The sequence below is a fragment of the Sapajus apella genome, unplaced genomic scaffold (assembly GCF_009761245.1).
Source record: "Sapajus apella isolate SASKATOON/1434 unplaced genomic scaffold, GSC_monkey_1.0 scaffold22, whole genome shotgun sequence".
NCBI classification, from domain to species: Eukaryota; Metazoa; Chordata; class Mammalia; order Primates; family Cebidae; genus Sapajus; species Sapajus apella.
In genome coordinates, this window is record NW_022436962.1 from 6560124 (window position 1) to 6573165 (window position 13042).

The 13042-nt window shown below is 43.0% G+C and overlaps 1 protein-coding gene across 1 annotated transcript in view; it reads right to left on the reverse strand.

The window, feature by feature from the left end:
• Window positions 1–13042, reverse strand: part of LOC116558723 (alpha-1,3-mannosyl-glycoprotein 4-beta-N-acetylglucosaminyltransferase-like protein MGAT4E) — a 63927-nt gene that overhangs the window by 36384 nt on the left and 14501 nt on the right. The window contains exons 2-3 of the mRNA XM_032288794.1: window positions 10527–10637; window positions 9759–9886 (exon numbers count right to left, since the gene is read on the reverse strand). Coding sequence (XP_032144685.1) covers window positions 9759–9886; window positions 10527–10563 — 165 coding nt within the window. The 5' untranslated portion in view covers window positions 10564–10637. The remainder of the gene's footprint in view (window positions 1–9758; window positions 9887–10526; window positions 10638–13042) is intronic.

Sequence of the window (13042 nt, forward strand, 5' to 3'; positions counted from 1 at the left end):
AAAAAAAAAAAAAGAAATAATGAATAAATAAATAATTTGTGTGTGTATGTATATATATATATATATATATAAAATGTTCAATTAAAACATTAAATCAATTATAAGAAAAAGTAAAAATGACTCAAAACAATAACGTCTTGTTAATATCAGGTGAACATCTTGAATCTGTCAGTCAAGGAAAATGATCATCATTTTAGGAGGTTTAATTACCAAAGTTAAGGACATGTGCCTGGGAGACAGGTCTATACCTTTCACCAAAGATATTCTTGAGGGCTTCAATATTTACAGGGGAAATGGCAGGATATAGAGAAATATACAATTTTCATGTGAGTTGGGGTAGGGGAAAATAGTCATTCATGCCTTTGGCCCAGTGAATCTGTATTTTTACATAAGGTAGCATAGACAATAGGCAAAGGAAACAATCAGATAATGCATTTGCCTCAGGTGGTCAGAGGGATGACTTTAAGTTGTGTCCTATGTGCCCCCTCTCCCCAGCACCTGTGAAAATAAGACATCAATTTACATTGCTATGGTGAACTTTAACGGATGCTCTTTAGCGTAAAGATCTTGGGGTCCATAAGTGAGCAAAATGTGAGGGAGGTATGTAGAAGTTCATTTTTGTAGCCATCTTACTTGGGAACAAAAGCGGGAGGCAGGTTTACACGACCCCATTCCCAGCCTTGTCTTTTCTCTTTGGCTTAGTGAGTTTGGGGTCCCAAGATTTATTTTCCTTTCACAAACAAAAAGGAGAAGGATGGATGGAAATCCGACTTTACGGCAATAGAGGTCAGGTGACTCAGAAGCTCTCCAACAGTGTCATTTGAGCAACACAATTTCTTGCGGAGTTCAGGGAAGAAGTAAATCTGTCTCCACAAGTCTAGCTGTATCGCCCAGGCTGGAGTGCAGTGGCTCGATCTCGGCTCACTGCAGCCTCCACCTCCCGGATTCAAGCCATTCTCCTTCCTCAGCCTCCCGAGTAGCTGAGATTACAGGGGCGTGCCGCCACGCCTGACTAATTTTTGTGTTTTTAGTAGGCCATGTTGGCCAGGATGGTCTCAATCTCTTGACCTCGTGGTCTGCCCGCCTCGGCCTCCCAAAGTGCTGGGATTACAGGTGCGAGCCACCTTGCCCGGCCCGCAATTTCTAAATTCTCACTTATCCCAGACATGCTGTTCTTTCCTTTTCCCCTAAAAATTTCCACCACTCCTCTTTATCTGTTGTCTTCCTTGTTGTCCTTAATAATTAACATCCTAAGTCTGTCTTTCCCAGCGTTACTGGGAATGGCAGGGTAGGAGGCGGGGTGGATGTGCAGCCACGGTGGTGCGATGGTAGCCTCCTGTCCACCTCTTGCATCTGTACTGCCCCTGGTGCAGAATTGGATTCTGTGGTTGAGTATTTAAATGACATTAACATGGATAAAGAATTCTAGGTAATACAGAAGTTTCATGAACACGTACTGCCATGAGTTTGAAGATGCGGAAAAGAACAATCACCTGTGCTGCCTTAATTTTTTTTTTTTTTTTTTTTTTTTGAGACAGGGTCTTTCTGTGTTGCTCAGGCTGGAGTGCAGTGGTGCTATCAGGGCTCACTGCAGCCTCGACCACCTGGGCTCAAGCAAATCCTTCCACGTCAGCCTCCCAAGCAGCTGGGACTACAGGTGCACATGGCTACTTTTTGTTTATTTATTTATTTTTAAGGGACAGAGTCTCACTATGTTGCCTGGACTGGTATGAAACTCCTGGATTCGAGCAATCCTCTGCCTCAGCCTCCCAAAGTGTGGGAATGAGAGGCTCGAGCCATCGTGCCTGGCCATGCTGCCAATTTAAAAAAAAATTTATTTTAGGTTTAGGGGTACATGTGCAGGTCTGTTATAGAGGTAAATTGCCTGTCATGGGGATTTGGTATACAGATTATTTTGCCACCCATGTAATAAGCATAGTACCTAGTAGGTAGCTTTTCCATCCTCACCCTTCTCCCTCCCTCTCCCCTCAAGCAGGCCAGGTGTCTGTTGTTCCCTTCCTTGTGTCCATATGTTCTCAATGTTTAGCTCCCACTTGTAAGTGAGAACATGTGGTATTTCGTTTTCTGTTTCTGTGTTAGTTCATTTCAGATAATGGCTGCCAGCTCCACCCATGTTGATGAAGAGGACATGATTTCATTCTTTTTTCATGGCTGCATAGTGTTCCATAGTATACATGTGCCACATTTTCTTTGAGCACTGTTTTGTAGTTTTCATTGTAGAGATCTTTCACCTCCCTGGTTAGCTGTATTCCTAGATATTATAGTCTTTTTGTAGCTGTCGGAATGGTACTTATGCTGCCTATTTTTTTTTTTTTTTTTGAGACAGAGTTTCACTCATGTTACCCAGGCTGGAGTGCAATGGCGCGATCTCGGCTCACCGCAACCTCCGCCTCCTGGGTTCAGGCAATTCTCCTGCCTCAGCCTCCTAAGTAGCTGGGATTACAGGCACACGCCACCATGCCCAGCTAATGTTTTGTATTTTTAGTAGAGACGGGGTTTCACCATGTTGACCAGGATGGTCTCGATCTCTTGACCTCGTGATCCACCCGCCTCGGCCTCCCAAAGTGCTGGGATTACAGGCTTAAGCCACCGCGCCCGGCTATGCTGCCTATTTTTAATGAATATATTTTCTTGGTAGAAATGTGTAAAAAATGTGTAAAAACAAAACCAAACAAACCCCCCTAAAACAAACAAACAAAAACAGTGTTGGTGAGGATATAGAGAAATTGGAACCCTCATACATTGCTGGTTAAAATGTAAAATGGTATAGTCATTGTGGAAAACAGTTTGGCAGTTCTTCAAAAAGTTAAACATAAAGTTGACATATGGCCCAGCAATTCCATCCTAGGTATATACCCAAGAGGAATGAAAATATATGTTCATGCAAAACTTTGTACATTGATGTTCATAGCAGTATTATTCAAAAGAGTCAAAAGCAAAAACAACCTAAATGTATATCAATTGATAAATGGATAAACAAAGTGTGATATTCTGTACAATGCATTATTATTCAGCCATAAAAAGGAAGTGTGGATCCATACTACCACAGGTATTAACCTTGAAAACATGATGCTGGGTAAACGCCAAACACCAAATAGTGTATGATGACATTGATATGAAATTTCCAGAATAGCAAATCCGCAGAGATGGAAAGTAGAGTAGTGGTTGCTAGGGGCTTGGGAAATGGGGAATGGGGAGAGTTTGATCGTTGGTTTAGGGTTCCTTTGTGGGGTGATTCAAATGTTCTGGAATTAGATACTGGTGATCTTCACACAACTTTGTGAGTATGCGAAAAAACCCACTCAACTGTACTTTTAAGGGATTGCTTTTATTCCTTTATTTTTTTTTAAACAAACACACTTTTATTCAAGTGGAAGTACAAAAGCACATTCCTAAACCAAATGCATACCTGTGATTTTTACATATTTTGCTTTTTTTTTTTTTTTTGTAGACAGAGTTTCGCTCTTGTTACCAGGCTGGAGTGCAATGGCACGATCTCGGCTCACCACAACCTCCACCTCCTGGGTTCAGGCAATTCTCCTGCCTCAGCCTCCTGAGTAGCTGGGATTACAGGCACGCACCACCATGCCCAGCTAATTTTTTGTATTTTTAGTAGAGACGGGGTTTCACCATGTTGACCAGGATGGTCTCGATCTCTTGGCCTCGTGATCCACCCGCCTCGGCCTCCCAAAGTGCTGGGATTACAGGTGCGAGCCACCGCACCCGGCCCATATTTTGCTTTTTAGGGATTACATAATCCTGTTTCAGTCACCACAGGCGACTACTGGTCTCTATACATAAGGGTATCCATATTTGATGGGAAAAAACATGCATTTTTCATTTGCTTTTACATTTAGATCAACTCATTTATATATCAATTTCATTTACATTCCTACTTGCCTTGATAAGATCCTATTCTTGCTGATGGCAAAGAAGTAAAATATAGTGGCAGAACTATCCCAGAGGTTAGCCATAGGAGAATTATAGAGCAATATATTTTTATACATTTGTTGAGGGTCCCTAGCGAATATTATAACATCTGAACTATGGAAGCCTCAATTGCAAGCTGACAACTAGAATTTTAAATAACACTTGTCTTATTCACAAAATGTTATAAAGCTTAAGATGGAAAAATGTAAAATGCTCTGACATTACCTAAAGAATCATGAACTCTTGTTAGGTATATCATGGTGGCTCTGAACTTGAGCCAACATCTGTAATCACTTTTATCAATCAAAAAAGCCATGTTCTTTTATATAGCCTATAGACTATTAAAATATAAAAATGTGATAATGAATAAACAACTATACTCAAAGCCCCCAGACTTCAAATACTGTCCTGATGAGGAAAGACTACTGGGGTGGGGTGGGGGGGGCACAAAATTCAAACATTTATCTGCAATCCTAATGGTTAAAATTTTACCAGGAACAGACTTGCCACTCTCTTAACATATTGTCTCTGAGATTAACATAAGAACAGCATCATCTGTAGGAAGGCTACATCCCCTTATGATGCTGACTTTGTGTGTGTTTTCTCTTTTTTTTTTTTTGAGACAGTCTCGCTCTGTCACCCAGGCTGAAGTGCAGTTGCGCAATCTCGGCTCACTGCAACCTCCTGGATTCAAGCGATTCTCCTGCCTCAGCCTCCTGAGGAGCTGGGACTACAGGCGCATGCCACTACACCCGGCTAATTTTTGTATTTTTAGTAGAGACAGGGTTTCACCATGTTGGCCAGGATGGCCTCGATCTCCTCACCTCGTCATCCACCAGCCTCGGCCTCCCAAAGTGCTGGAATTACAAAATGTTATAAAGCTTGAATCATATCTCAATTTTAAAAAGAACTCTAAAATCCTGGGAAAAAAAAATGAAATAAAATTATCTGACTGTCCTGGGACTGCTATTTCCCCTAAAATATCTTCTTGTTTTCAGTAACCCTATTCTCCCAGAGTAGACACTGACCAGGTGCTTCTGAGTCAGATTACTGTGGGGTAAATGGATGTTGAGCATTCCCCCTGGGATCCCTTCCTCCAGCGTACATGTCGGTGTGAGCCACCATGACCGGCTGGTTCTGAGGTTTTTGGACTTGCACTGAGCCATGTTACTGGCTTCTGGCTCCTCTGATACTCCAGCTTGTAGCTAGCCTGTCTTGGGACTTCTTAGCCTCCATAGTCATAATTATATGAACCAATTCCCGTAATAAAACTCTATCTATCTATCTATGTATCTATCAATCATCATCATCATCAATTAATCATCTATCCATCTATCCTACTGGTTGTGTCTCTGAATGATACAATAGGTTAGGCTAGATAAATAAGCCAAAATCTCTGGGGCATCTCTGACAGCATTTGTGTCTCCCAGTCACATTTGCACTGGTTCTGCTCGATCGTAAGGCCCGAGTGGCAGAGCAGCTTGCTCCACAACCTTGACCTTCTGCAAAGATTTTTCTTGCTCCAGGCCTGCCTCAAAACTAGCATCCTAATTTGTTACTTGGCAAATGGATTGGAGCAACACGCCCAGAAGTTGTGTATGTTGCCTCTGAAATCCAGTAATTTCCAAGCATTGTGTCTCTTCATGGTGAATGGTACAAGATGCAAAGCATGGAAACATTTGTAACTTTAGAGGGAATAGCCCAATATGCCCTATCCAGCTGAAACCCTAGAAACCTCATGGTGTATTAGGCTCCTGAATTTTCAGGAAGTCTGCCTCTTGACCTTTGGTGTACATGTACTTGACCAAGGAATCTAGAGAAGTCACTACTACTACTTCCTGATCACAGGTCCAGTGAACATAATGCCATCAATTTAATGGGTCAGTGTGACATTCTGTGCAACATCAGGACATCAGGGTCCCTTCTGGCTATTATGACAGAAAACAGGAGAAGTGAAATATCTCTGGGCCAAGGTGTTAAAGTATACTCTTTCCTACCTTCTAAATACATACTGTTTTTGATTCTCCTCATGGTGGGAATGAAAAGAAGGCATTTGCCAGATTCGTAGCTGAATTCAGGTGCCAGGGGCTGCGCTGATCTACGCCAGTAAAGATTTGCAACTCCAAATTGACTCCATTTGCCACAATTGACATCAATATTTAGGACCAGTCTGGCATCTGCACCAGTGGGGAATTATGGTGGGAATCACACAATTGCACCTATTGATTCTTTTGCTGACGTTTCTAATCTCTACATTTCCCCCGGTATTGCTTTTGGTGAGGGTGAGTTTATTCTATAACAGCCCTTCCACCATGGGTCAGGGAATCAAGGTGGTATTTATTTCTGCCAGTTCTAAGTCTATTTATTCCCTCTGTACAATCTGGGATTTTTGCGGGGGAGGGGACAATAAAACGTGTGCTTTAGTCCACGATGGATTGCCTGTGAGATGGGTAAGGGAAAAGACTCTGTTACCCGGCTTTCTTAAACCTCCTCTTTGACCCATGGATCATGGTGGTAGTTTGGGTATTCAGAATTAATGTTACTTCGGAGCCAATATCCTAAAATTCATAAAAAGTCTGAGTATTTCTCTTTCTCTGGTTCATAGTCATCCTGGTACATTGCACAAGTTTTGGAGGGAAGGCTTGGGAAGATTCTTGGTATACTGTATTAGTCAAGCTGTAGGTCCTTCCTCGAAAAGATCTGGCCTTGGTCTCAGAAAAGAGGCTCCAAGTCTGAGCTGGCTCAGGGAACTGAGTAAAATGTTGTGAATTCTCACTTCTGCTCAAATTAGTACATATAATTTGAATTCCAGGTTAATGTATCTGTATCAATAAATTCAGCTGGATAGAGCCTTATTTCCCTTCTCCCTTAGAGTCCACTCCCATATATACTGTCTGGGCTTCTGCCAATACAGTTTGGTAAGGGATTATGATTGTTGGAGTTTAGGCCATTTCCTTCCGGAGCAGGCCTTGTATCACACGGCCTTATGGGTCTAGAGACAATGAGATGTACAGAAGAGGACTGGTTTCCTCATACAGGGGTAGACTGCTTATTCCAGAGAGTGCGGCTTAGAGGAAGTTGGAGGTTTAAATCTTATCCATGTCTGCCAGAATGTTCCCCTCTTAGGTCTCAGGGTCCACTTCTTCCCCACCAGTGCTCTTAGATTGAAAGAGGGTTGATCATTTCCCTGGCACTGCCAACTTGGCAAGCCTTGCAGATAGTCCTTGGATTTGGTCTTCAGTAATAAGTGCCCTGTGGCTTCAGGAGATGAGGGACCCCTTCAAAACTGCCATGAGGGTATTCAAGGTCTCCAAAGTTTTTAACTGCACTTTTCACAGCCAAGTGATTCTACAGTTTTTGTAATTGCGATTGTTTCCATAGAGACTAAAGGCCACAGCCCCTTGTTAATAACTGATCAAAAATTGTGATATGGTTTTATTTGGTCAGAGTATTGTGGTCAGTACTTTGGAAGCCTCTTGGGGAAGCTTTGTGAAGGGCAAGGCTCTCTCATGGGCAAGACTGCCAGGTACCAAAGGGAAGTTTGCTGGCTTGGCAAAGTATCTTAGCCTGGCCTAGACCTTCAGAGTTATCTCAGCTACACAGGTCAACCTGTGAATTTGAGAATGTCAGGAAATCTAGGTACACCCAAGACTCTAGCAGTCTAGTGCACTTAGCCCAGAAGTCCACATGGCCCTCTTTGCCCTCTACCCAATGGCTTTTCCCGTGGCTCCCTCCAGCTCCTCCCCCTTCCTGTCTTCCCCTCCCTGGGGGCCTGCCATGACTGAGCTTCACTATGAGACAGCTCCTTCTTGGGGTCACTATGGCCCTTCTGATCTGTTGGTCATTCAAGGGGTGACCAGGTGGGAGGAAAACACACTCGGAATTATAACGTGCACCAAATTCCGCAGCGTGTCCCTGCCTCAGAGCACCCTCTTTGCGCGCCACGTGCCAGTCACTTCCCTTTTTGACCCTCCTTCCTTTTTCTGGCTGAAATACCCTATCTGGCCATCTCCCAGTCTGACCACTCCCTCCCAGCTACTCACTCTTTTCCCGGGGAGGGGCTCCAGCCAGGAATTGGTAGCTGGCACACTGGGAAAGAGGGGAGTCTCTCTGCATCTCCTTGAAGGTCTGCAGATGGTTCTTGCTTTCAGAGCTGATTTGTTCCTGAACTGTCTGCCAAGCTATGTCCTCCTTCTCCTTCTGAGGATAAGATATGTCAGTCCTGACATTCATCCCCAGATTCTCTGAAGACAATTTAGGATCAGATCCCCCTGTAAAACAGGCTAGGCAAGCCTCAGCTTCCTGTTCCTTGGGAGGCCCAGCATCAGGGCTCAGGGAACCACTCTTCCCACCTCGTCATAAGAACACGCAGGGCTTTCCAGCAGATGTCATGGATCCTGAGTCGGGAAGTGGGGCTCCCAGGCTTGTGTGGAGGGCCTGTGGGAAGGGCCGAGGCTTGTGTGGAGTAAGCACCTGCCTGCCCCCACCGTCATCAGGCTAACCAAGGTCTGGTCCACCTCGGCTTAGGCCTGGGCTCGGTTCTGTGAGAAGTGCTGGTGCCCAGTGCCTCAATTCTAGAGTCCTTTCTCTTGCTCATATCTGACCATGCACACATTCTGAACCACTCCCCACACCTGCCCTATGCTTAGCTTTGGCTGGTCTGAGGTGTTTTAGGAAAAATGTGGATTTCAAAGCCTGGCCAGGAACTGTGTGTGGTTTGGTCTCCTCACTTGCAGATGTTGTGCACTTGGGGAAGCTGTTTCCAATCCTTCATGTGAGAAATGGGAAAAATAACATGTCCGTGCCCAGGTCCTGCTTGGGAGGTGGCCAGCACATAGGTCCTCATTGCCTGCTGGTCCTACCAGTCAGCCTGGTCCTCTAGAGGTGGCTGATTACCACCCTCTCCACACCTGGAGTCCCCTTTCTTCCTCCCTGCCCCTAGTCAGATCCCACTGATATATCAAGGGACAGTGGAAAGTGGATGTTTTACATTCAGGATTTAGAAGGTAACTGTGAATCAAGCTGGTAGGGTTGGTTTTGACTGATTTCTTCAATAACACAGAAGCCCTTGGCAGAGTTTTTGAGGGGAAGCTACAGGAAGTCTCTATCACACCTATTTCATACCTTTCTAGCAAGTGGGTCTCTTATAACCACAAATTAGGCATCTAACAGTCAGTTGTCTCTTATATCTGGTACGACTCTGTTTTCCCCTGGAAATGTCCCTTTTCTTCATCTATTCTTCTCTACTGTCATCGTTGATAGTTTTAACAAATTACTCATTTATTTCCTTCATGGCTGAACAATTTACAGAAAGTAAATTGCATTTTTTTTTCTTCTTCCTCTGTTACCCAGGATGGAGTGCTCTGGCGTGATCTTGGCTCACTGCAACCTCCACCTCCTGGGCTAAAGCCATCCTCCCACCTCAGCCTCCTATTAGCTGGGACCATAGTATGCACCACCATGCCTGGCTAACTTTTTGTATTTTTAGTAGAGACAAGGTTTCCCCATATTGCCCAAGGTGGTCTCAAACTCCTGATCTGCCCACCTCAGCCTCCCAAATTGCTAGGATTATAGGCGTAAGCAACTGTGCCCACCCATCTTTTCTTAAGAAAAATGAAACGAAATTATTTTACTTCCTTTTATGTTTGTTAAAAAAATTATTCTAAGTCTTTGCTTCTCTTTTCTGAAAACATTTACAATGATTCTACAGTGTCCCACATAGATGAGGCCTAAATGTTGACTTTTATTTAGCTATTTTCCTACTTAATAACTGAAAATTGGTTCCACTATCAGGTTCTGGTACTCACCAACAGAAGTTTATATTCAACATTTTGAATTTTCTTATGGAAGAAGCAGCTCAAAAGGAATAAGGATATAATTGCTGTGACATATTTCCAAAAACAGTGGTGCATGCTGCCAGGGTTTGGATGTAGCTCTGCAGAGAATTGTGGGCAGGACGTGGATCTTAACTACCTGCTGCTCAGAGAAGCACACAGGCGCCATTTTCCTACCCTTTCCCCTTCTGTTCCTACTTCAAGGTATCACCCGCTTATTCTTTCCTGAGCTTTCTCCCTCTGCATACTAACACCTCACCCCAAATGTATGCCATCTAAAAAAGGCAAAAATTGCCATCTAAATGGGCTTTTAAAAGGATACTTCTTAGGAGGGCCATGCAATAGAAGGGAAACACCCTCTTGGAGTAGGGATACAATCAGAAGAGGTGTTGTACCGAGGAAAGGAAACCAAAAAAGAAGGTAAACGGCCCAAGTATGATCCTTTCAAATCCCAAATCTCCACTAAAGCTCCCCCTTGGATTTTCTGATCCTCCTATCTCCTATCCTCCTATCTGATCCTCCAGCCATTACGTTGATTGATTTCTCAAGGCTTACCCTTCCAAACTCATGTTTGGTTGGGGTGGTAGAATTTTTGTAGGACCTTCTACCTCAGCGTCAAGTGAAAAATCAATATTTGAGTATAAGCCCTTCATTGCATGTGCGACATTTCCAAGGGAAATATTGAGGTAGCAAGGAAAATGGGAACTAACCAGAAGTTTCCAACCATATGAAAATTCTTACTATAATCAGAGCAGTACATCCACTGCAATAATTTCATCTGTCTGTGGCTCTTGGATCACACACAGACAAATAGAATTTGAAGGTCCTCAGAAAGCAGGGATTTTTCTGAAACTAAAAATAAAACAACCTTAGTGACTGAAGGGCAGGGCTCTGACTGCACAGAGTAGGCTGAAGCCACCGAATGTCTCCTATGAGGCAGCCAAGCATGGTCACACTCCCAGGAGACAGTACCTAGCAATCATTGTTCTTTCTGAATGGGGAGCAGGGAGCTTACTGTCTCCCCCACCACTTGTAAGTGAAGGTTAGATTTGGGTGGTGAGAAATGTTAACACCAGCTTTCTAGCTGTGGTAAACACAGCAAGTCTCTCTAAATATTTCATTTGCTCCTCTATTCCTGGCCCCCTTGCAGTTAGGTGAGGCCACAATACTAACTCTAGCCAATGAAAAATGAGTAGAAATTAGTGCGTGTCCTTTCTGGGGTAAGACAGTAAAAAACCCACATGAAATTCTCCATTTTTTCTCTTCCCTTACTCTGGTGACTAAGCTATGCATTCCAGATGGCATAGCTGCAAGACAGTGGAACATCTGTCAGCCTGGTTCCCTGAGTGACTGTATGGAGCAGAGTCAGCACTTGTTCCTTAAACCTGGATGAGACATGTAATTTCGGGGAGAAATAAACTTTTATTGTCTTTAACCACTGATATTTGGGATTGTTTGTTACCACAGCATAACTTAGCCATCCTGATTTAACCCAGCATTTTAGAAATAGTTTAGAATTCAATTCTATCACTTTGAATTAAATTTGGCAGTAGGTTTTGCATAATACCTTCAACAACTTAGAAAGCCCTCATGGAGAAATGCAAAGAAGAGCTACAGGGAGGTGATGAGTCTTTCTTCATTACTCTCATTCCACACCCCACTTTCCAGGCTAAGATTGGGCCCAACAACCAACAGATTCTTAGATCTCTTAGTTACCACAAACTGGTCATTAAACCTCTATTCTTTCTAGCCCTCTTGATGTTAATGTTTGACCCAATAAATTTCCATATTCTTCCTCTGCTCTGCTTCAGTTTTATTGACATCATCCCACTTTTTGCTGACCTTGTGGAATTTTACTCTGTGTATGCATGGCCCAGTAGTCTTGACTTGAGGAAACTCATATGCAGATTTCTGGAGCTCTTTTTCCTGCATAGTTCTCTCCATCCTGGAACTCCGCTTTGTAATGTCAATGCTTCAGAAATTACCTTAATGCAGAAAGCCATGGGAACTGTAAGGCTTAGTTTGTGTCTGTCCTTTCTCCCCTCGGTTACTTTTTGTTCAACATCTGAAGGCATTATTTTCTTATATTTTATCCAATTTTCTAGTTGTTTATAAAAGGAAGTTAACACCAGTTCTAATTACCCCATAATGATCCTAAATTCAACTTTTAAATCTAAAAAAGTCTTCAATTATAGATGAGCTTTACTTAGCAATTCTGCTAAAGGTACATGTATAAAACCATAGCATTATGCTACAGGTCATGACTCACTTGAGACTGAGATAAATAAGCAGCTTTTTCCTCTTCCTTTTCTCCTTTTCCTTCTCCTACACCTTCCTCCTTTTCCTTCTTAGTCTTTTTTTTTTTTTTTTTTTGAGACAGTCTTGCTCTGTCGCCAAGTGCCATGCTAGAGTGCAGTGGCATGATCTCGGCTCACTGCAACCTCTGCCTCCCAGGTTCAAGCAATTCTCCTGCCTCAGCCTCCCGAGTAGCTGGGACTACAGGCGCTTGCCACCACACCCAGCTAGTTTTTGTATTTTTTAGTAGAGGGGGTTTTCACCATGTTGGCCGGGATGGTTTCGATCTCTTGACCTCGTGATCTGCCTGCCTCAGCCTCCCAAAGTGCTGGAATTACAACGGTGTCCTTCTTAGTCTTTAAAAAAGTTTCCTCATCTTCTTTCTTCTCCCTAAACCAAAATACTGCTTTTGAAAAAATTTATATAGAAGTAAAAATAATCATAAAATTTCCAGTATAAAATACAATTATTAGTCTAAAAGCTAGTATTGTTGTAACTTTGGTTTGCGACTCCACATTTTGTTTTCTATGTGATTTTAGAGACTAATGCATTTTTAAAAAAATTATTAGTTATGTTTTTGGACACACAATGTATAAAGATATAATTTTATGATATCCATAACTGAAAGGGGTGGGGAGCCAGCAGTATAGGAGCAGAGTTTTTGTATCTATCAAAGTTAAGCTGGTATAAATTCAAATTAGAGTGTCATAACTTCAGGACGTGAAGTGTAATCTCCATGGCAACCTTAAAGAGAATGTTATAGAATATACAAAAAAGGGCCGGGCGCGGTGGCTCAAGCCTGTAATCCCAGCACTTTGGGAGGCCGAGGCTGGTGGATCACGAGGTCAAGAGATCGAGACCATCCTGGTCAACATGGTGAAACCCCGTCTCTACTAAAAATACAAAAAATTAGCTGGGATTACAGGCACGCATCACCATGCCCAGCTAATTTTTTGTATTTT